The sequence below is a fragment of the Hypanus sabinus genome, chromosome 14 (genome assembly GCF_030144855.1).
Source record: "Hypanus sabinus isolate sHypSab1 chromosome 14, sHypSab1.hap1, whole genome shotgun sequence".
Classification (NCBI taxonomy): domain Eukaryota; kingdom Metazoa; phylum Chordata; class Chondrichthyes; order Myliobatiformes; family Dasyatidae; genus Hypanus; species Hypanus sabinus.
Window position 1 is genome coordinate 80,669,706 of NC_082719.1, and position 22,498 is coordinate 80,692,203.

General features: G+C 40.6%; 1 protein-coding gene across 1 annotated transcript in view; it reads left to right on the forward strand.

The window, feature by feature from the left end:
- The window catches only part of npr2 (natriuretic peptide receptor 2), a 140,333-nt gene that overhangs the window by 88,528 nt on the left and 29,307 nt on the right, over nucleotides 1-22,498 (forward strand). The window contains exons 13-17 of the mRNA XM_059989518.1: nucleotides 2,624-2,695; nucleotides 9,065-9,224; nucleotides 9,497-9,652; nucleotides 12,917-13,085; nucleotides 13,420-13,566. Of these exons, the coding sequence (XP_059845501.1) occupies nucleotides 2,624-2,695; nucleotides 9,065-9,224; nucleotides 9,497-9,652; nucleotides 12,917-13,085; nucleotides 13,420-13,566 (704 nt within the window). The remainder of the gene's footprint in view (nucleotides 1-2,623; nucleotides 2,696-9,064; nucleotides 9,225-9,496; nucleotides 9,653-12,916; nucleotides 13,086-13,419; nucleotides 13,567-22,498) is intronic.

The following is a 22,498-nucleotide window of genomic DNA, read 5'->3' on the forward strand; positions in this document are numbered from 1 at the left end:
AAGGTGATCCCAAAGAAATATATAAAATTCCAATGAGTTTAACAGGGTAGATGATAGCTGTGAGTATCTGTGATAGCTGTGATATCTGTCAGTAAGAATATTTGCAGCAAGTAATGATAGATGTTGGAAAGTAGAAAAATGCTGAATGGCCTACTCCTGATCATTTGCCCCTATATTCTTATAAGGTAGGTGTGGTGAACTACATATACGTGTCTGGACACGCCCCCTGCTGACTGCTCCTGTGGCTCCTCCCACAGACCCCTGTATAAAGGCGATTGAGGCCTGAGCCCGGCCTCTCAGTCTCCAGGATGTAGTATGGTGGTCAACTACTGCTTGTTCTTTCTTCCAGTCAATAAAAGCCAATAACTCGACTTTACGTCTCAGAGAGAGTTATTGATGGTGCATCAGTAGGACTGTTTACAAACAAGGCTATTAAGAAAAGTTAAGAACCAGGCCTAGGGTAATTCATGGACCAGTGAGGCGAGGAACATGGAATTACTTTGAGTTTAGTTACAAGCAGTTTAAAAAAAAACAAAGAAGAGCCAAACATCAGTGCTTAAAGCAAGGGTTCCTAGTCTGGGGACCCCTTGTTTAATAGTATTGGTCCACAGCATTAAAGAAAAGTCAGCAGCCCTTGGCTTAACGTGGGGTGGGTGGGAAGGAGGAAGAACACAGCAGAAACCTAGCAGCACCCTTCATTTGGGAAAGCGTACATAAGTTAGGACAAAATTAAGCAAAAAGTTACAATTTATAGAACAAGTAAAATCATATTAATGCTTAAAAGAAATGCTATTTCATGGCTGAAATGAAATAGAAGCAATTTAGAAATGAGGAAGGTGGAAAATTGTTACTAATGGTAACAAGCATTAAATTGGAGTAAATATCATGTTCGAGTGATTTTGCTGAATAGAGCTAGATTGGAAGATACTGAAAGGAGTGATAGTGCGTGTAAATTGAGACTTGTGCTCTGAGCTTCACGGAAAAGGCACTGAAAGCAAGATCACTTAAGGTGATGCCAAGAGATTCTTGCAGCGGTTTAAAAAAATACCTAGCATATTTCCAGAAGAGAAAAAGAATCTAAGCAGTTTAGAAAAGGTGAGCAATACAGAGAAAGTAGTATTTTATTATAAGAGCAATAAAATAAAACTTAATCAAATGTTAGAAATATAAATCATAAAATCTGAAATGGCATTGGTTAACCAAAGCAAAATTTTGAATAGGTTTGATGTGTCCTCAGCAATGGGCCAAATAATGACAAATTTAACACAAAGAACAACTGCAATTGTACCAAATGGCAAGTGTTGTCACACACTTTCATATGACCTACTAGCCTTTGGCATTCGCAAGCCATTATACCTTTCACACCCAGAAACTGGCATTCAATTCCTTATTGACCAGCCTCTTATACAAAACAGTAATGTATTACTTGAAAATTATTTTAATACAGATCAGAAATTGACTAAACGGAAAAATTAAAGTTTGTCTTTTTTCTGTATTTTGTTTTCATCTGTACAAATATATTATTATAAATTTAAGTTCTATTTAATGGTCTGGAGCTGATGTCATATAAGTTTCAGTGATGAATTTTATTTAAGCAAAATGATTTGTAAAGTCTGCGTCATTGAGTAGCACTATGCAAATATCAATGAAAATTATATTACTGGCTTAATATATTTATCAAAAAGACTTTCTCTACCAATGTCATTTACACTATGCATCACAATATAAATACTTGGTAGATATTTCCCATGTAAAGTGCAGCTATATTACTGAAAGTATTGCAATTTGTTTAAATTAGCACCTTATCAAATATGACAAAGAATAGCAAGTTAGGACAGATAATGCTGACGCCTATATAATGCCCCTTTGCTCACTGGACACTCTGTTTATGATGGGTGGTCCTTTTGACCTGCAGAGGGCACTTCTCCATTCACTAGTGCATCCAACATAATATTCAGGACCTCATCAGTAAATGAGGCCTTCCTACACCATCCTCCCTTCAATTTGCTTATTCCGCTGCACCCATTGTAATTATTCTGTATAATAAATTGAGAATCTTAGTAAATGACTTTATTGTTGTTTCTTTTTCTGATCAGCTACACAACTGTGCTTTAGTTGTAAGCCATCCAGTCTCCAGAAATGCATTTTTGTGGTTCTATAACTAGACTATAAAAAACAGAGAAGATACTGAATATTAAATTATTTCAGTGTTCTCATTGCACTTTAGTTATAATTGTTGAAAAATTAATTTATTGATGTTAAATGTAGTTAATAGTCCTAATTATAGTTTTGCATAGCTCACTGAAATTGTTTCATCATCATCGCCCACCATACCCACTCCAACCTCATTGAAGCTTTCTGCAAACTGGGGTCAATTTCTTCAGCTTTGCTCCTGAATGCCAACATAAGCCAAAGGCTGCAGATTTAAATTGCAATGTCTTCAGACTATGCTGACAGTGGCTTTGTTTTAAAAACAACATTTAGATAGAGAAAACCTTTCAAAAAGTATTCTAATATGTTGGCATGAAATATCTATTTAAGGAATAGATATCATTGCAGATTCATTACAAATGAGAGAAAATCATAAGTTTAAATTAAATGGCTTCTATTTTTGTCATTGCAGGATATACTTGAAAATGAAAGTATTAATCTTGACTGGGTCTTCCGCTATTCACTAATTAATGACATTGTGAAGGTAAGTTATAGGAGATCAGTATATTATAGAAGGAGCTGACTTGAATTATGAGGTATGTAATTAAACTGGTTCAGTAAATCACACTCCAATCTGTTGCAAATGAGCTGAGCATAATAATACAAAACATAGAACATGGAACATAGAATAGTACAGCACAGTACAGGCCCTTCAGCCCACAATGTTGTGCCAACCCTCAAACCCTGCCTCCCACATATCCCCCTACCTTAAATTCCTCCATATACCTGTCTAGGAGTCTCTTAAATTTCACTAGTGTATCTGCCTGCACCACTGACTCAGGCAGTACATTCCACGCACGAACCACTCTCTGAGTGAAAAAACTTCCTCTAATATCCCCCTTGAACTTCCCTCCCCTTATCTTAAAACCATGTCCTCTTGTATTGAGCAGTGGTGCCCTGGGGAAGAGGCGCTGGCTGTCCACTCTGTCTATTCCTCTTAATATCTTGCACACCTCTATCATGTCTCCTCTCATCCTCCTTCTCTCCAAAGAGTAAAGCCCTGCCTCCCTTAATCTCTGATCATAATCCGAACACTCTAAACCAGGCAGTATCATGGTAAATCTCCTCTGTACCCTTTCCAATGCTTCCACATCCTTCCTATAGTGAGGCAACCAGAACTGGACACAGAACTCCAAATGTGGCCTAACTAGAGTTTTATAGAGCTGCATCATTACATCGCATCTCTTAAAAGTCTATCCCTCAACTTATGAAAGCTAACACCCCATAAGCTTTCTTAACTACCCTATCTACCTGTGAGGCAACTTTCAGGGATCTGTGGACATGTACCCCCAGATCCCTCTGCTCCTCCACACTACCAAATATCCTGCCATTTACTTTATACTCTGCCTTGGAGTTTGTCCTTCCAAAGTGTACCACCTCACACTTCTCCGGGTTGAACTCCATCTGCCACTTCTCAGACCACTTCTGCATTCTATCAATGTCTCTCTGCAATTTCGACAATCCTCTACACTATCTACAACACCACCAACCTTTGTGTTGTCTGCAAACTTGCCAACCCACCCTTCTAACCCCACATCCAGGTCGTTAATAAAAATCACGGAAAGTAGAGGTCCCAGAACAGATCCTTGTGGGACACCACTAGGTCACAACCCTCCAATCTGAATGTACTCGATCCACCATGACCCTCTGCCTTCTGCAAGCAAGCCAATTCTGAATCCACCTGGCCATATTTCCCTGGATCCCATGCCTTCTGACTTTCTGAATAAACCTACTGTGTGGAACCTTGTCAAATGCCTTACTAAAATCCATGTAGATCACATCCACTGCACTACCCTCATCTATATGCCTGATCACCTCCTCAAAGAACTCTATCAGGCTTGTTAGGCACGATCTGCCCTTCACAAAGCCATGCTGACTGTCCCTGATCAGACCATGATTCTCTAAATGCCTATAGATGCTATCTCTAAGAATCTTTTCCAACAGCTTTCCCACTACAGACATAAGGCTCACTGGTCTATAATTACCTGGACTATCCCTGCTACCTTTTTTGAACAAAGGGACAACATTCACCTCCCTCCAATCCTCCGGTACCATTCCCGTGGACAATGAGGACATAAAGATCCTAGCCAGAGGTTCAGCAATCTCTTCCCTTGCCTCGTGGAGCAGCCTGGGGAATATTACGTCAGGACCCGGGGACTTAACCGTCCTAATGTATTTTAACAACTCCAACACCTCCTCTCCCTTAATATCAACATGCTGCAGAACATCAACCTCACTCATGTTGTCCTCACTGTCATCAAGTTCCCTCGCAGTGGTGAATACCGAAGAGAAGTATTCATTGAGGACCTTGCTCACTTCCACAGCCTACACTTTTATCTCTAATCGGTCCTACCTTCACTCCTGTCATAATTGAAGAATGGCTTGGGGATTTCCTTTACCCTACTCACCAAGGCCTTCTCATGCCCCCTTCTTTCTCTTCTCAGCCCCTTCTTAAGCTTCTTTCTTGCTACCCTATATTCCTCAATCGACCCATCTGATCCTTGCTTCCTAAACCTCATGTATGCTGTCTTCTTGCACCTGACTAGATTTTCCACTTCATTCGTCACCCATGGTTCCTTCATCCTACCATTCTTTATCTTCCTCACCGGGACAAATTTATCCCTAACATCCTGCAAGAGATCCTTAAACATCGACCGCATGTCCATAGTACATTTCCCTGCAAAAATATCATCCCAATTCACACCCACAAGTTCTATCCTTATAGCCTCATAATTTGCCCTTCCCCAATTAAAAATTTTCCTATCCTCTCTGATTCTATCCTTTTCCATGATAATGCTAAAGGTCAGGGAGCAGTGATCACTGTCCCCCAGATGCTCACCCACTGACAGATCTGTGACCTGACCCAGTTCGTTACCTAATACTTGATCTAGTATGGCATTCCCCCTAGTGGGCCTGTCAACATACTGTGACAGGAATCCATCCTGGACACACTTAACAAACTCTGCCCCGTCTAAACCCTTGGAACTAATCAAGTGCCAATGAATATTAGGGAAGTTAAAGTCACCCATGATAACAACCCTGTTATTTTTGCACCTTTCCAAAATCTGCCTCCCAATATGCTCCTCGGTATCTCTGCTGCTACCAGGGGGCCTATAGAATACCCCCAGTAGAGTAACTGCTCCCTTCCATTCCTGACTTCCACCCATACTGACTCAAAAGAGGATCCTGTTACATGACCCACTCTTTCTGCAGCTGTAATAGTATCCCTGACCAGTAATGCCACTCCTCCTCCCCTTTCCCCCCTCTCTATCCCTTTTAAAGCACTGAAATCCAGGAATATTGAGAATCCATTCCTGCCCTGGTGCCAGCCAAGTCTCCATAATGGCTACTACATCATAATTCCATGTACGTATCCAAGCTCTCAGTTCATCACCTTTGTCCCTGATGCTTCTTGCTTTGAAGTACACACACTTTAGCCCTTCTACCTTACTACCTTTATACTCTTTATTCTGCTGCTCTTTCCTCAAACCCTCTCTATATGTTAGATCTGGCTGTACTCCATGAACTTCTTTCACTGCTCTATCGCTCCGGGTCCCATTCCCCTTGCAAATTAGTTTAAACCCTCCCGAACCATGCTAGCAAACCTACCAGCAAGGATATTGCTCCCTCTTGAGTTCAGGTGCAACCCATCCAATCTGTACAGGTCCCACCTTCCCCAGAAGAGATCCCAATTTTCCAAAAATCTAAAACCCTGCCCCCTGCACCAACTCCTCAGCCACGCATTCAACTGCCATTTCCTCCAATTCTTACCATCACTATCACGTAGTACTGGCAGCAATCCTGAGAACACCAGCCTTGAGGTCCTGTTCTTCAGCCTTCTGTCTAGTTCCCGAAACTCACACTTCAGGACCTCATCCCTCTTGCTGCCTACGTTGTTGGTCCCAACATGTATCACAACTTCTGGTTGCTTTCCCTCTTGTACCAGGATGTCAAAAATGAATCATTTGTTAGGAAAACAGATTCATAACATGGGTCCACATGACTCCAGGAATAATAGTTATGTTTGTAAATATAACTGACAAATGAATGGCTTCTGATATGGACAGTTATAAACAGACTTGCTTATGCTTCATAATCAGAAAGGTACTTGTAAAGAGTTTCAAACATGCTTTTCTTTTTAATGTTGGAAACCAGCAATTGAGTAGAAATTGAGAGTGAGTTAACATAAAAAACACAAAATGCTGGCAGAACTCAGCAGGCCAGACAGCATCTATGGGAGGAGGCAGTGACAACGTTTCGGGCCGAAACCCTTCATCAGGAGATGAAACCTTGATGATTAACATGATGCTGTCTGGCCTGCTGAGTTCTGCCAGCATTTCGTGTTTTTTTTTAATTTATTTCCAGCATCTGCAGATTCACTCGTGTTGCCAGAGAGTTAACATTTTGTGTCAGTGACCTTTCCTCAGAAGTGTTCTGACAGATGGTGTCCCTCCTGCAATGTTAACACTTAATCATTTCCATGTGTTTATTCTCCAGCCCCACAATACCCTTAAAATACCATTAAGTATTTCCAGCAGTCCATTTTTATTTCAAATTTCCTGCATCTGCAGAATATTCTTTTACTTCCAGTAGGGCAGACCCAGGCCTTTGCAAAGACAACATTCCCAGGCTATTCAAACTGTCCTTACAGATAAAAATCTCCAGTCCTGCCAGAATGTCTGTACATCTTGTCCACAGCCTTTTCTGTGTGATCACATCTTTCATGTAACTGGGTGATCAGAACAAAAACTATGAATAGTCTCGTGGCTTCTTGACCAAATGATTGGGCTCCCGTCCCATGATCCTTTCCCTTCTCCAGCTCTGTATCCCTTTTGCCAATCACCTTTCCAGCTCTCAGCTTCACCCCACCCCCTTCCAGTCTTCTCCTATCATTTCCCATTTCCCCTCCCCTTCCTACTTTCAAATCTCTTACTATCTTTCCTTTCGGTTAGTCCTGACGAAGGGTCTCGGCCCGAAACATCGACAGCACTTCTCCCTATAGATGCTGCATTTTGTGTGTGTTGCTTGGTATTTTATATTTTGATTTTGTAATCTATGCCTCAGCTAATTAAGCAAATATCCCATACTCCTCTTTAACAACCCTTATCTTCTTTCCTGTTATATTTAAGGACCTGAAGATGTACATGCCAAGATATCTTTTTCCCTCCACTGTCATGATCCTCCCACCTACTGCATGTACAATATATCTTCATGTACAATATATCTTAATGCACCCACACAAATACATAGCCTCAAACTTGATTAATAACTTCAGCCATTTTTCTGCCCAATTAGACATGCTGCACACTAACATGATTTTCTTCTGGTCAGGGATGGGTGCCTAAGATTGTATCATTTTTAATTTTGTTATCCTGAGCTCTTTATATTGGATAAACTGTGTGGAGGTTTTTTTTGGTGTTATGATGATGTGAAACAGTCAAATTCAAGATCTGATATCTCCAGCAATATTGTGTTGGTACTCATTGGGTTTTGACTCAGGATACAAAAGACACTTAACTACTGAACCAGTTTCTCCCTGATAATCAATTCTACGTATATTATGTGGTGGGTGTAATCTGGTGCATCACTGTCTGTAGCTCCCAAGTAGGGGAGGTTAGCGTGAATGGGATTAGAAGACAGGGCAGGTGAATGAGAGAGACAAGGAGAGAGAGAAGAAAAAGGGGAATAAAGAACAGATGGAGCAAAGTGAGGAGGGTGTGAAGACAGGCAGTGGTTGCTGGAGGAATATACGCAGGAACACAAAGTGCTACCAGTCCTGGACACTGCTAAGCAAAGAAGGTGCGAGTGTGAATCATTAGGGGAGAAAGGTGAACAACAGTTGGAGTCAGATTGCAGTGCTAGGGGTGCAGAAGAAACCTGTGCTTGATGCAACCCTCCACCTCATTCACCTGCCACTGTCTTCCAACACCACCATTACTCCCCTACTCTACCTGACATGACCTGCCTGTCACCTTCCTCGGCCCACCACTTCCTCAGAAACCTTTCCCATCGCTCTCTTTCTCCCCCTTGTACTAGCCATCTCTCCTCTCTCTGCCCTAGTCCTGATGCAGAGTATCAACACAAAATTTTGTTAGTTCCTTTCCTCCCAAAGATGCTGCAGGACCCACTGAGTTTCTCCATCAAGATGGAGTCACAAGACGTTCTGCAGATGCTGGAAATCTGGAGCAATGCACACTCAGCAGGTGAGGTGGCATCTGTGGAAGGAAATAAACAGTCAATGTTCATTTCCTTCCAGGGATGCTCTCTGAGCTGCTTCATTCCTTCAGCTTTTTGCGTCTGTTGCTACATGGTTCCTCCAGCAGATAGTGTATGCCTGACTTTGGCACTCATGAATGTGCAGATACTGAACACTGTCGAAGTACTGAAGACTGTATCCTATATGGGTGACAGGGATGCCAATAATTAGTCATTTGCTGCCCAGTGTTGTATACAACAGGTGTAAAGCAAAACCATGGCAAAAAGACTGGCATTCAGCACGATTAGTAACAGACTTATTGATATATCTCTATGAAATTCAGGTGCCCCTTACTTTTTTGCAAAGTCACAATCCCAATTTGGTAACTTGGATAATTGTTCCCTTGATACAAGGGGAAAAATTATGGTATAAGAACAATTACTATTCCTATTGAACCATGTCTGTAAGTTACTTACCGGTTGATATACGAAAAGTCTAAATTTAATCATGAGTGAGTTAATGATCAACTGAGAGTGAGTCTATACCAAATCAAAATCGGTCTGATTTAAAAGGTGGTACATATTCATTTGTGACTTTTCTTTCACAGTCATTTAGCTAAAGAAGTTCTTGACTGATTTTATCACCTTTATTCCACAGGGAATGTCATTTTTACATAACAGCATAATTGGGTCACATGGAAATCTTAAATCATCCAACTGCGTTGTTGATAGTCGTTTTGTGCTAAAAATCACAGATTATGGTTTGTCGAGCTTCCGTTCAGTGTGTAATAATGAAGATTCATATGCATCCTATGCAAGTAAGTTTAAGATGTGTCTAAGTTTTGCAATGGAATCACCATTTAAATTTTATATTTGCATCTTTTGAAGTTTGGAAGTCTGTCAAGTGCAAATAACAACTGGTGAAAATGATTTTTGTGTGAGCTTGGTTGTTGTATCCACATGTGACTCAACTGAGCCATGGACTGTAAAACTTGACAGAGCTGATTGTCAGCTTTTATCAGCTATGCATGGCATAAACTTTGGAGGGTGCAATTAAAACTTCCAATTTAGTGCTCTTTCTTTGCAACAGAGAAACTTTGGACAGCACCAGAATTAATTAGATGGGGCAGAGCACCACCTCAAGGTACCCAGAAAGGAGACGTTTACAGCTTTGGTATTATACTTCAAGAAATTGCCTTCAGAAATGGACCATTTTACATAGAAGGAATGGATCTCAGTCCAAAAGGTATGCTTTGTCTCTCAAATGTCCTGCCTTGTACTATATGTCAAAATCAAGAGCGATCTGACTACATGAGATAGAATAGTGAACATGTTTTAACCCAGAAACACTGTGAGCATTCAAGAAGTCCGCTCATCATCACTCCTTCAAGGGCAATTATGGAGGGAAAATAAATTAATACCGACTTTGCCGGTGATGCCCATTACAGGAAAAATAATATATTATTTTAAATTGCCTCAGCAAATTTTTCAAGGGAAAAAGGCAGCCAGGATTCCTGATGATGGTAGTGATTGTATGTGATTAATGGAAGAAGTCTGTAGGCTGTTCAGGGATGTGTTGCCATGAATGGCATGTCATAGTGCTCAGCAATGAGGCCACGACTTTTAGAATATGTGCAAATGACCAGCATTGAAGGCATGGTTGCTAAATTGCTAATAATGCACGGATAGGTAGAAAAGCATGCTGGGAAGATGTAAGTTGACTAAAAAACCCAAACAAAAATCCTTGTAACTGCAAAGGGAATATTAATAGGTTAATCAAGTGACAAAGTTCTGTAACCGGGTCAAAATTGTGGAACGATATGAAATTGCTCATCTGGGCTGGTCAAGAAACACGGATCTATTATCTGCATGGTGAGAGATTACCGAGTTCAGCAGCTGGGTGGCCAAGTGCAGTTTTAAGAAAGCTAACAGTATGTTATTTTTTATTGCTGGGGAAAATTTTACATAAAAATTATGCTTCAGTTGTACATGAATTTGACAGGACCACAGCAGGAATATTGTTCAAAGTTCAAAGTAATTTATTATTAACATATATGTCACCATATATAACCAAGAGATTCATTTTCTTGCGGGAATACTCAAGTCCATAACAGAATAATATGCATAATAGCATCAATGAAAGACTGCACAAACTTGAGCATTCAACCTGTGTGCAAAAGATAACAAACTGTGCAAATACAAAAGAAAGAAATTTTTTAAAAAATGTCAAGAACATGAGATAAAGAGTCCCTGAAAGTGAGTCCATAGTTGCATACTGCATTGATATCCTTAATTAAGTAAGAATATTAAATCATTAAAGACAGTTCAGCAGAGTCAAGGGATATGGGGTGAGGGCAGGAACAGGGTACTGATTGTGGATGATCAGTCATGATCACAGTGAATGGCGGTGCTGGCTCAAAGGGCTGAATGGCCTACTCCTGCACTTATTGTCTATTGTCTACTAGACTAACAGAGGGATTAAACCATTTGGAAAGGCTGAACTTGTATCTATCAAAGATTGGACAAGTGAGAGGTTGAAACACATAAGATCTTGGAGGGTCTTGGCAGGATGTGGAGAAGATATTTTGGGTGTGGGAAAATCCAGAAGTTTAAAAAATGGAAGATGGAGAGCTGTGGTGATTTTTGCTATCACAGAGACTCTTCTGTAAAGGAAGGTGGAATTGGAATGTTTGTATCTACCTTTGCCTTAAGTATATTCTTTCTTGATAAGCAAGAGTTAAAAAATCATGGAACATAGATGGGAACGCTAAACAGAGATTGCAGTCAAATCTTCCTTGATTTGATTGACTGGCATGGATTTAAGGACAACTGATTTCATACAAACCTTTTAACGAGTCAACTGATGGAGTTTATGAGGATAATGCAGTCAATATATTTTATATGGACTTTGAGAAGTCTTTTGATAAAGCTATCAGCAGATTTGAAGCATATAGCCTGAAAGCAACATAAACAACATGGACATGAAATTCACATATAACAAAGTGTTAACACACAAAATGCTGGAGGAATCTAGCAGGTCAGGCAGCATCCATGGATGGAAATGAACAGTTGACGTTTTAGACCAAGATCTGAAGTGGAAAAAAAGAGAGCAGAAGCCGGAATAAAAGGGTTGGGGTGGGAATGAAGTAAAAGTTGGCAGGTGATAGGTGAATCCAGGTGAGAGGTGGAAGGTAGATGGGTGGGGGAGGGGGGAACATGGGAATGATATGAGAAGCTGGAAGTTGAGGAGTGGCATAGCAAAGGGCTATTGGACTCATGATAGAAGACAGTAGAATAAAGGGAAAAGGTGGGGAGCCAAAGAAAGGAAGATGTGGGCGATGGTCAGGTTATGAGAGCAGTGGAGGGGTAAGAGAAGAGGTAAAGGGACCACAGAGATAAGGAAATTTAAAAAAAAAACAGTGGAAGACAGAGGACGTGTTTACTAGAAATTAGAGTAATTTCAGCTTGGAGACTGAAAATATGGAATACGAGGTGTCGTTCCTCTAATCTGCATCTGACCTCAACTTGGCAATAGAAAACCCGCAGCAGATGGTTTTAGAATTCAACCTCTAGGATGGGCCCATGTATGTTTTTTTGTGGTTATACTTTTAAACAACTGAACTTCAAAAATGTTTTCCCTTATTTCACAAGCGTTGGACATTGTAAAAAATTGAGACAAAGCTGGTTTTCTCTGTCTTTGTAATGGTCTGTACTTTTTGGTTCATTCCCTTACAAGTTATCCACAATTGGCCTGTTTCCTCAGATTCTCAGGAGCTCTACACAGTGATTGCTTCAGTGGAAATTCAGGACATAACAATCACTACCTTCTTCCAGAATTCTTCCTACTTTAAAGGCAATTTTGTTTGTCCCAGTTATCCAATAAAATGGGGTATTTTAATTTAAGAGCCAAATGTTTTAAGTCACCAATGAGAAGAGCAAAATGCCACACTTCCACTGCCCAGTGATAATAATTGCATAATAATTGATAATAACTCCTTAAAAGAGGGTGGTAAGATGTACCTTCAAGGAATTTTGGTGAGACGTGAACCTTGCCAGCCATTGGCTATGGGCACTGAGTCTGTGCTTGCAATTCTTATTGAATAAAAGGTAAACATTAATCCAGCTGTTAGAGATAAGCAGCACTTATGGAACAAGGCTAACTTTTGTCTTTTAAAAAAAAAGAAATTAAAAGTCTGACGTAGAAAAATTCCTTCTCAGCAAAAGTAAAGAGCTGTTCAAAATCTTGGCAGAATGCTTGAACTCCTGAGTAAAAGATGTTTCCTGTAATTATATTGATTGAGTGTAAAGAAAATAAACCAATAAAATATCAGAATTAGAATTTAGTGGACAACTGTATTAATTTTTCTCATTGTCAAAAGTCCATATAACATTGCTTTCGGAAAAATACTGAAGCTGAGCCCTTCTCCTTTAAAAAATGATGGTTGAATATATTTTGTTACCTTACAGAAATGCTTTTACAAGTTTTATTGCAATTTCTTAATCTTTTCAGAAATTGTGCAGAAGGTCAAAAATGGTCAAAAGCCATATTTTAGGCCAACAGTTGATACCAATTATCACAGTGAAGAATTGGGTAACTTTATGGAGAAGTGCTGGGCTGAAGATGCTGTTGAAAGGCCTGATTTTAACCAAATTAAACTTCAGATAAGAAGATTCAATAAGTAAGTAGCACAGCACACCAAGTGAATACTGCACATATTTCCAGCAATGCATGGAATAAACTGAGACCTGATGCTGTGTAATGTGATTAATGTTATATTTATAAATGAAGGAAACCAGAAGAAAAAGTACGGTTAATTGCAGTAGTGGAGGTAATTTTTCTTGGTGTAACTGGTGTATGTCTTAAAGCATATAAGGATATTGTTTGAAATGGAAATGAAAACAGATCTTACATTTGTATCCAAGCCTCGCACCTAAAGAGTCAAATTAGCCTTTACTCCTTTGTGTGGTGATGCAGATCACTCAGTCTTCTTTCTTTGCTTCCAACAATTTCAGCGAAAGCAGGGGCAGTATCCTAGATAACCTGCTGTCAAGAATGGAACAGTATGCCAATAACCTGGAGAAGCTTGTGGAAGAAAGAACACAAGCCTACCTTGAGGAAAAGAGGAAAGCAGAAAATCTGCTCTATCAAATTTTACCTCAGTAAGAGCAAACTTTCAAGCTTATAATCAGAACATGCTTGTCTAATGAATTCCTGCTGCATTCTTTGTTATACAAATGATGCAATATTGCTTTAAAAACCTTTCTTAGAAAAATTACCTGAATTGAAAACCAAAACCATAACTGGAAAATTACAAATCTGCATGTGTGTATACATAGCTATTTAATACTTCTGACAAGGCTTGTGAAATATTATAAATAGTGTTTAGGAGAAATAGCAGTTACTCACATACCAAAAGTAGTGTGGTGTTTATAGAAAGTAATGTGGCACTAAGTATAGATTGAAAATTCAATATTAGACCATAAGATGATAAGATATAGGAGCAGAATTAGGCCATTTGGCTCATCAAGACTGCTCTATCATTCAATCATTGGCTGATCCAATTCTTCCAGTCATCGCCATTCGCCTTTTCCCCATACCTTTTGATGCCCCAGGTAATCAAGAACTTCTCTCTCTGCCTTAAATGCACCCAATGACTTGTTATTATTTAATGTCATTTCCTGAATGTAAGTGCAAAGAGAATGACCTGGATAAGGAAGTGGAGGGATGGGATAGTAAGTTTGCTGATGACGCAAAGGTTGGAGGTGTTGTGGATATTGTTGAGAGCTGTCAGAGGTTACAGCAGGAAATTGATAGGATGCAAGACTGGGCTGAGAAATGGCAGATGGATTTCAACCCAGATATGTGTGAAGTGGTTCATTTTGGTAGGTCAAATATGATGACAGAATATAGTATTAATGGTCAGACTCTTGGCAGTGTGGCGGATCAGAGGGATCTTGGGGTCCGAGTCCATAGGATGCTCAAAGCAGCTGCGCAGGTTGACTCTGTGGTTAAGAAGGCGCATGGGATATTGGCCTTCATCAAATGTGGAATTGAATTTAGGAGGCTAGAGGTAATGTTGCAGCAATACAGGACACTGGTCAGACCCCACTTGGAGTACTGTACTCCGTTCTGGTCGCCTCACTACAGGAATAATGTGGAAGCCATAGAAAGGGTGCAGAGGAGATTTACAAGGATGTTTCCTGGATTGGGGAGCATGTCTTATGAGAATAGGTTGAGTGAACTCGGCCGTTTCTCCTTGGAGCTACAGAGGATGAGAGGTGACCTGATAGAGGTGTACAAGATGTTGACAGGCATCGATCATGTGGATAGTCAGAGGCTTTTTCACAGGGCTGAAATGGTTTCCACAAGAGGACACAGGTCTAAGGTGCTGGGGAGTAGGTACAGAGGAGATGTCAGGGGTAAGTTTTTTACTCAGAGAGTGGTGAGTGCGTGGAATGGGCTGCCGGCAACGGTGGTGGAGGCGGATACGATAGGGTCCTTTAAGAGACTTTTGGATAGGTACATGGAGCTTAGTAAAATAGAGGGCTGTAGGTAAGCCTAGTCATTTCTGAGGTAGAGACATGTTCGGCACAACTTTGTGGACTGAAGGGCCTGTATTGTGCTGTAGGTTTTCTATGTTGTCGTTTCTAAATAATTGTGACTTCAGATCCAATCCAGCACAAAAAACACAAAAACACAAAAGATAAAAAACACAATAAATTTAAATACGTAAGATAGCATATCTGTAGATTGGTTGTATGTCCATAGAACCAGTGGATTACTTTGAGTTATTTTTGCTTGATAAATATAAAATGATATAATGTGTATATTTATCTGGAATTCACCGTATGCAACCAAACCAAGCCTGTGGTGTAGATTTTCTGCTGCAGAAACACAACATTGGTCTCGGTACGGAAACTCCACCCAATCTGTTCCAACATGGGGCTTTCCTTGGAAGAAGGCCACTTCATTTCAGTATTAACTTAAAATCAGGTGAATCCTGTACATAAATTCCCATTACTCTGGTGATATCCATTCAATATTTAAGGCTGTTAGGCAGTAGAGAGTGTGTTTGGCATTACCAGAAGGATAGAAGTGAGCGTACTGAAACATAACAAAATTTTTCAAGGCCTCCACAGTGCAGATATACAGTAGGAAATATGTATCCTCTGGTACAAGAGTCTAGAATTTAGAGACAGCCTCAAAGTAAGGGTTAAGCAATTTAGGATTGAAATGAGGAGTCATAGAGTCAGAATCATTATCATGGAGAAATATCTTCACTCAGTGATGAATATTTGAAATATTTTGGGGTTTTTTTTGGGGGGGTATCAGTATTTGGCTAGCAAGGTGTAGTTTTGATATTGATAGTGGGTTCTACTGTAAAATGTTCCAAGATGCAGTGAAAAGATTGCCTTGATCTGTTTAAGTTGTCCACCAATAGTTAATGGCAATGAAAGGCAGCCTTGAACCTTGTGATATAGTTCCTTGTAGAGTGCAACTGGATTGGTAGTTGTAGAATTTAGGCCCAATAAGGACGAAGATTTGGTGATACATTTCCAAATCAGGATGTTGATTCAATATTCCAGTTGTTCTTGCCCTTCTACGTAGTACAGGCTACACCTTTAGAAGGTTTAACCTGTCGCAGTAGTCTGGATGGATCATTTTGCTGTAATCTGTATGCTCCAGCATGTGGAGAGTTGTTAATGGGGCTTCTAATTTAGCACACTGTTTAGACCTGAATACTGAGCAACACACACAAAATGCTAGAGGAACTCAGCAAGTCAGGCAGCATCTTTGGAGGGGAGTAAACAACCAAAATTTCAACTCTGTGTGTGTGTGTGTGTGTGTTGTTCAAGGTTTCCAGCATCTGCAGAATTTCGCATGTTTATAGTCCTGAATATTATTGAGTTGCTTGACAGCTGCAGTTGTATTCTTTCAGGAAAATGGAAACAATTCCATCACCCTCCTGACTTGGGTCTGTTGGGTGGCAGAAAGGCTTTCAAGTGTAGCAAGTGAATCACCAAGAAACCAAGTTTTTCCACCACCAACGTAGATCATTAGTAGCTCAAATGCATTTGCTTTTGATTGATTTCGACTTGCAGTTGCTATAATTTTACCTGTCCTTAGTAGAATGTGAAGTTCTATTATGAAAAATCTTTTGAAGTTTTATAAGGCTTCTGTAGAAAAATCTGAAAGCTGTGCAGGGAGAATAACCAGACAAAACTATTAGAATTGTGATGGGGATGGGAGAAGGTTTTTCAGTAGGTGATCATAATCACTCAGGGTGTCCAAGTAGAAATGCTCTTGTCTGAGACTCAGTGAAAAATCACAGGGGCAATATCTGCTCCTCAGTAAATTCATTACGTCAGTCTAGTGGACAGTCCATGAACAGGTGGTTAGAATGCACCCACAAAAGATATGAAGTGAGAAATTGCTATGCTGAAACTATGCTTTCTGTGCCTATATTGCTATACTCCATCAAAGAGACACTAAGAGTTGTGGTGGCCAATTTAAAGTTAAACTTTATTAGTCATATGTATGCTGAGACATCGAAACATGGAGTGAAATGTGTAATTTTGCATTTTTGACCAATATTGACAGAGATCCTGCAGGTAGTTTGCAAGTGTTACCATGCTTCTGGCAGTAATATAGAATGCCCACAATTCATTTACCCTGACCATGGGAGAAAACCAGCGAACCCAGAGGAAACCCACGCAATGGTGGAAAGAATGTACTATCTCCTTTCAGACAGTGGTGGGAATCGAACCCTGAAAGAAGATCACTGGCACTGTAGAGCAACTGCACTGAGTAACCACTACACTCCTGGTGAATAATTTCACCATCCATGAGGACACCACACTTGTCACAGCTTTACAATAGGCAGCTGAGAAACATGAACAAGATGAAAAGTGGAAGGAAATGAGTATTGCTCCTTTCGCCCAGGTGGCTGATGCATCAGTCCCAGTTCTCCATTTTGAAACACCTTGTCTTTTCTCTGTCAGGTGCTGCTTAGTGACAATCTAGAGTACAGGTGATTATCAAATGAATAATCTCATACACTACAGATGCTAGAACCTGGAGGAATACACAAAATGCTGAACAAACTCACCCGGTATTTGGAAGGAAATGGGTAATTGATATCTTGGGTCAAGAACCTTCATCTGAACTGAACCATAGAGGGGAAACACCTAGGATAAAGACATGGAGGGAACAAATGGAGCAAGATCTGGCAGGTGATAGATGGAACCAAGTACGGGGAGTGCTGGGCAGGAGAGGGAGGGGGAAGATGAGAAGTGTGAAAGAAGGGGAGAGGTAGAGAGGAAATGTATCCTTCCTGTACTATCATGTTCCATCCTCTTTTGTCTCTACCACCTATCACCTTCCAGCTTCTGATACCATTTCCACTCTCCCCCTCCATCATCGACCATGTCCCTTCTCTGGATTCACCTGTTTCCTGCCAACTGGTGCTGCAACCATTCTCTTAACTTCATATACTGCCTATTTCCACTCTATCTTTCAGTCCAGTTGAAGGGTCTTGACTTGAATCATAAATTCATCATTTCCTTCCATAGATGCTGCTTGACCCATTGAGTTTTTCCTTCAGTATTTGTGCTATTCCAGATTAAATTAGACCACAATCTATCAATGTTTAATTAGTTATCTTTGTTCTTTCTTTTAGTGATTGTTTGCCATGTTTTACATTGACTCTTCTTTGGACTCCATCTACTACATTATGCCTGAGAATAAATGCTTAAGTATTATTGTTCAAGGAGCCACGCTGTTGCTGGTAGTTCTAACACATGCCATAGATCCCCCGTAGAGAAAGCCACACTGTCTTGGATGTCTTATTCCATGAATCGACACGCCAAAGCCTACAAAAAGTCTGCAGGCAGCTGCAAGTGTAAATAACAGTGAGTGCTGTTCATTCACTACTGACCACAGAATCCAGGCCAATAAACTTCAGCTTGATTTATGCAACTACAACATGAGTTTTGAGGCAAGATTTGTTGAACAGGTTTTCATGAATATTCCTGCTTGGATTTTCCAGTTCCACAGTGCCAGCATATGCTGAGAGCGCAAATCAGTAAATTATGGACCCTGGCCATATTCTGACTAGAGGGACTCCAGTGGTAGAGTAGTTTATTAACAGTGTGACATGTTTACATAGAATCACACGGACCATCAAATACAAAATACCATTTCATCAACCTAGTCACTTTTTACTTGACGTTCCTCCCATTTTTCCTAACTTCCATTTAAATTTATCCATACAATTTTTCACAATCATGCCACATTTCAAGTTAGAAAATGTCATATGTTCACTGGCCTGTGGATTAAAAAGTTTCTTCTGCTTTTTAAGTGATGCTTTTTCTCTGGCATCTACTCCATTGAAACTTCATTTCATTTTAACTACCTCTATTTTGTAACTTCTTTGAAAATTTATATTCTTCATGCTTTCCAATCCTCTACTTCCTCTCTGAATGTGAGCAGACCAAGATACAAGACCAATTTAATGTTGCTCTTTACCTTTAACCCACTTTATGAATGTTCCAAGCTCCTGATCACAGGCAGAAGTCTTTATGAAAATCTTCTTTATTTGGGAGTCTCTAATAGTCTTTGCTGCCTCTACCCAACTCTTCTGCTCATTTGGGAGATGAAACTGTGATCACTCAGTGGAGTCTTTCCACTTGTAGCTGCCCATTCTTCCTGTTACTTCTGCTTCTGCTGTTCTTCAGCCTCTACCTCCTAGTTGCCTGGCTCTGGTCTTCTCTGAAGACCGTATACCATGAAGCTCATAATAATAAATCCATCAGTATCGTCTTGGTATTTGACTGCAGAGGACAATATCTTATTGGGAGACAGTTGGGTTTTTCCACCACAGTTCTGGTGATACTCATTGTAGTTGTGCTCACACATTATGATTGAACAGTGCATTGGTATGAGGAGCCAGGGAAGTGGAGAGTAGTCCTTTCCCTCAGAGTCCACACTTCAGGCAATGGAACCATGGCACCCCCAGGAAATCAGTATCTCAGTGACTATAAGCTAGGAAGAAAACCACTGTTAGTTGCAACACACACCAACGCTAGAGCAATTCAGCAGGTTAGGCAGCACCTATGGAGGGGTATAAACGGTTGCTGTTTCAGGCTGAGGCCCTTCATCACTGTTTGTTAGATCTGAGGATCCCTCTGTCCTACTTAAACATTTGAATAGTGAAAAAAGTAGCAGTGCATCACAATGTGTTCCTGCTTGCTACAACTGTTGTGTGATTGTATTGTAGAGAAAGTGATTCCAATTTAAAACAGTACTGCTAGAAATAGGTTATATTTAGGTGTCATGTAGTTTTCTCCTGTTACTGGCAAAAGTCCGAGATATCAACATGAATCATATCTTCCTTAAGATGAGGAAGACTTTGTGTGGGATGGCAATGCAGCAAGTACAGCAGAATCTAGTGAGCTGGCTTTGATCCTGACCTTCAACATTGACTCTGTGGAGCTTGCATACTCTCCCTTGGAATTTCCTCCAGGTACTCAGGTTTCCTTCCACACCCCCAAATAATTTTCTGTGCTAATGTGCTGGGCCTGTCTCATTCAGCGCTGAGCAGGAAATAGGGAGAAAGGTCAGAGATCTGCTGCTGGTTGGAATAATTCTCTGACAAGGAAGCTGAGAGTCAATATGACCCAGATCTTCATGCAGAGAACAGCCCACATACACAGACATGCAGTAGTTGAAGGTTTTCTTGTAAAATATCATACAATGATAGGGTTGGGAGGCCTCAGCTCCAGGAATACATTACACATCAGGGAGCTTCAGGTAGTTAGAAGTAAACTTGAAAAGCTCTGTGGATTTTGAATTAAGAGATCTTCCGCCCCCTGTCCCTATGACTTCAATTCGCCCCAAATTGGTGGCAATGGTCGTTATGCCTCCAATAGCAGAGTTGTCATTGCAGTCAACACTGAAGCACTCAGGGAGTAAATACCTTAGTGGCTACATGCTACAAAGATCGCCACTGTTAGTTATAGCTTGCTTCTTTTTGAGTAGCATTAAATCTAATCCAAGGCTTCCTGTTCAGGTCTTGTTTTCCCATTTAATAGTGGATAAAGCAAGAGTGTAAGCAGAAGGGTTAACATATTGACGGCTCTGGACCTGTAACCACTGGAGTTTAATAGAATGAGGGGAGTCTCATTGAAACCTATTGAATATTTAAATGCCTGGATATGGTGGACATGGTGAGGATGTTTCCATTGAAGCGTGAGACTAGTTCCAGAGAACACAGCCTCGGAGTAGAAGGACATCCGTTCAGAACAGAGATGAGGAGTAACTTCTTCAGCTAAAGGGTGATGAATCTGTGGAACTCATTGCTTACAGATGGCTGTTGAGGCTAAGTCACTGGATATATCTAAAGCAGGTATTGATAGTTTCTGGATTAGTAAGGGCACCATAGGTTATGGGGAGAAAGCAAGAGAATGTAGTTGAGAAGGATAATAAATCAGCCATGGCAGAGCAGACACAATGGACCAAGTGGCTGAATTCTGCTCCTATGCCTTAGGGTTTTGCAAACCCTATTTCCAGAAAAGTTGGGATATTTTCCAAAATGCAATAAAAACAAAACTCTGTGATGTTAATTCATGTGAACCCTTATTTAACTGACAAAAGTACAAAGAAAAGATTTTCAATAGTTTTACTGACCAACTTAATTGTATTTTGTAAATATCCACAAATTTAGAATTTGATGGCTGCAACACACTCAACAAACGTTGGGACAGAGTTAAAATAAGATTGAAAAGTGCACAGAATATTCAAGTAACACCAGTTTGGAAGACTCCACATTAAGCAGGCTAATTGGTAGCAGGTGAGGTAGCATGACTGAGTATAAAAGTAAAGTCCATCAAAGGCTCAGTCTTTGCAAGCAAGGATGGGTCGTGGCTCACCCCTTTGTGCCAAAATTCATGAGAGAATTGTTAGTCAGTTCAAAAGGAACATTTCCCAATGCAGGATTGCAGAGAATTTAGGGCTTTCAACATCTGCAGTACATAATATTGTGAAAAGATTCAGAGAATTCAGAGACATCTCAGTGCGTAAAGGGCAAGGTCGGAGACCACTGTTGAATGCGTGTGATCTTCGAGCCCTCAGGCGGCACTGCCTAAGAAACTGTCATGCTACTGTGACAATTATAGCCACCTGGGCTTGGGAATACTTCAGAAAACCATTGTCAATTAACACAGTCCGTCACTGCATCCAGAAATGCAACTTGAAACTGTATTACGCAAGGAGGAAGCCATACATCAACTCTATGCAGAAATGCCTGCGGGTTCTCTGGGCCCGAGCTCATCTCAGATGGACTGAAAGACTGTGGAACAATGTGCTGTGGTCAGATGAGTCCACATTTCAGCTAGTTTTCGGAAAAAACGGGAGTCAGGTTCTCTGTGCCAAAGATGAAAATGACCATCCTGATTGTTATCAGCGAAAGGTGAAAAAGCCAGCATCTGTGATGGTATGGGGGTGCATCAGTGCCCACGGCATGGGTGAGTTGCATGTATGTGAAGGTACCATTGACTCGACTCTGAGGCGTATATTAGGATTTTAGAGAGACATATGTTGCCATCAAGGCAACGACTCTTCCCGGGACGTCCATGCTTATTTCAGCAGGACAATGCCAGACCACATTCTGCACAGGTTACAACAGCGTAGCTTTGTAGACACAGAGTGCGTGTGCTTGACTGGCCTGCTACCTGTCCAGATCTATCTCCTATTGAAAATAGGATATCATGAAGAGGAGAATCAGACAACAGAGACCATGGACTGTTGAGCAGCTGAAGTCTTATATCATATAACCATATAACCATATAACAATCAGAGCATGGAAACAGGCCATCTCAGCCCTCCTAGTCCGTGCCGAACTCTTAATCTCACCTAGTCCCACCTACCCGCACTCAGCCCATAACCCTCCACTCCTTTCCTGTCCATATACCTATCCAATTTTACCTTAAATGACACAACTGAACTGGCCTCTACTACTTCTACAGGAAGCTCATTCCACACAGCTATCACTCTCTGAGTAAAGAAATACCCCCTCGTGTTTCCCTTAAACTT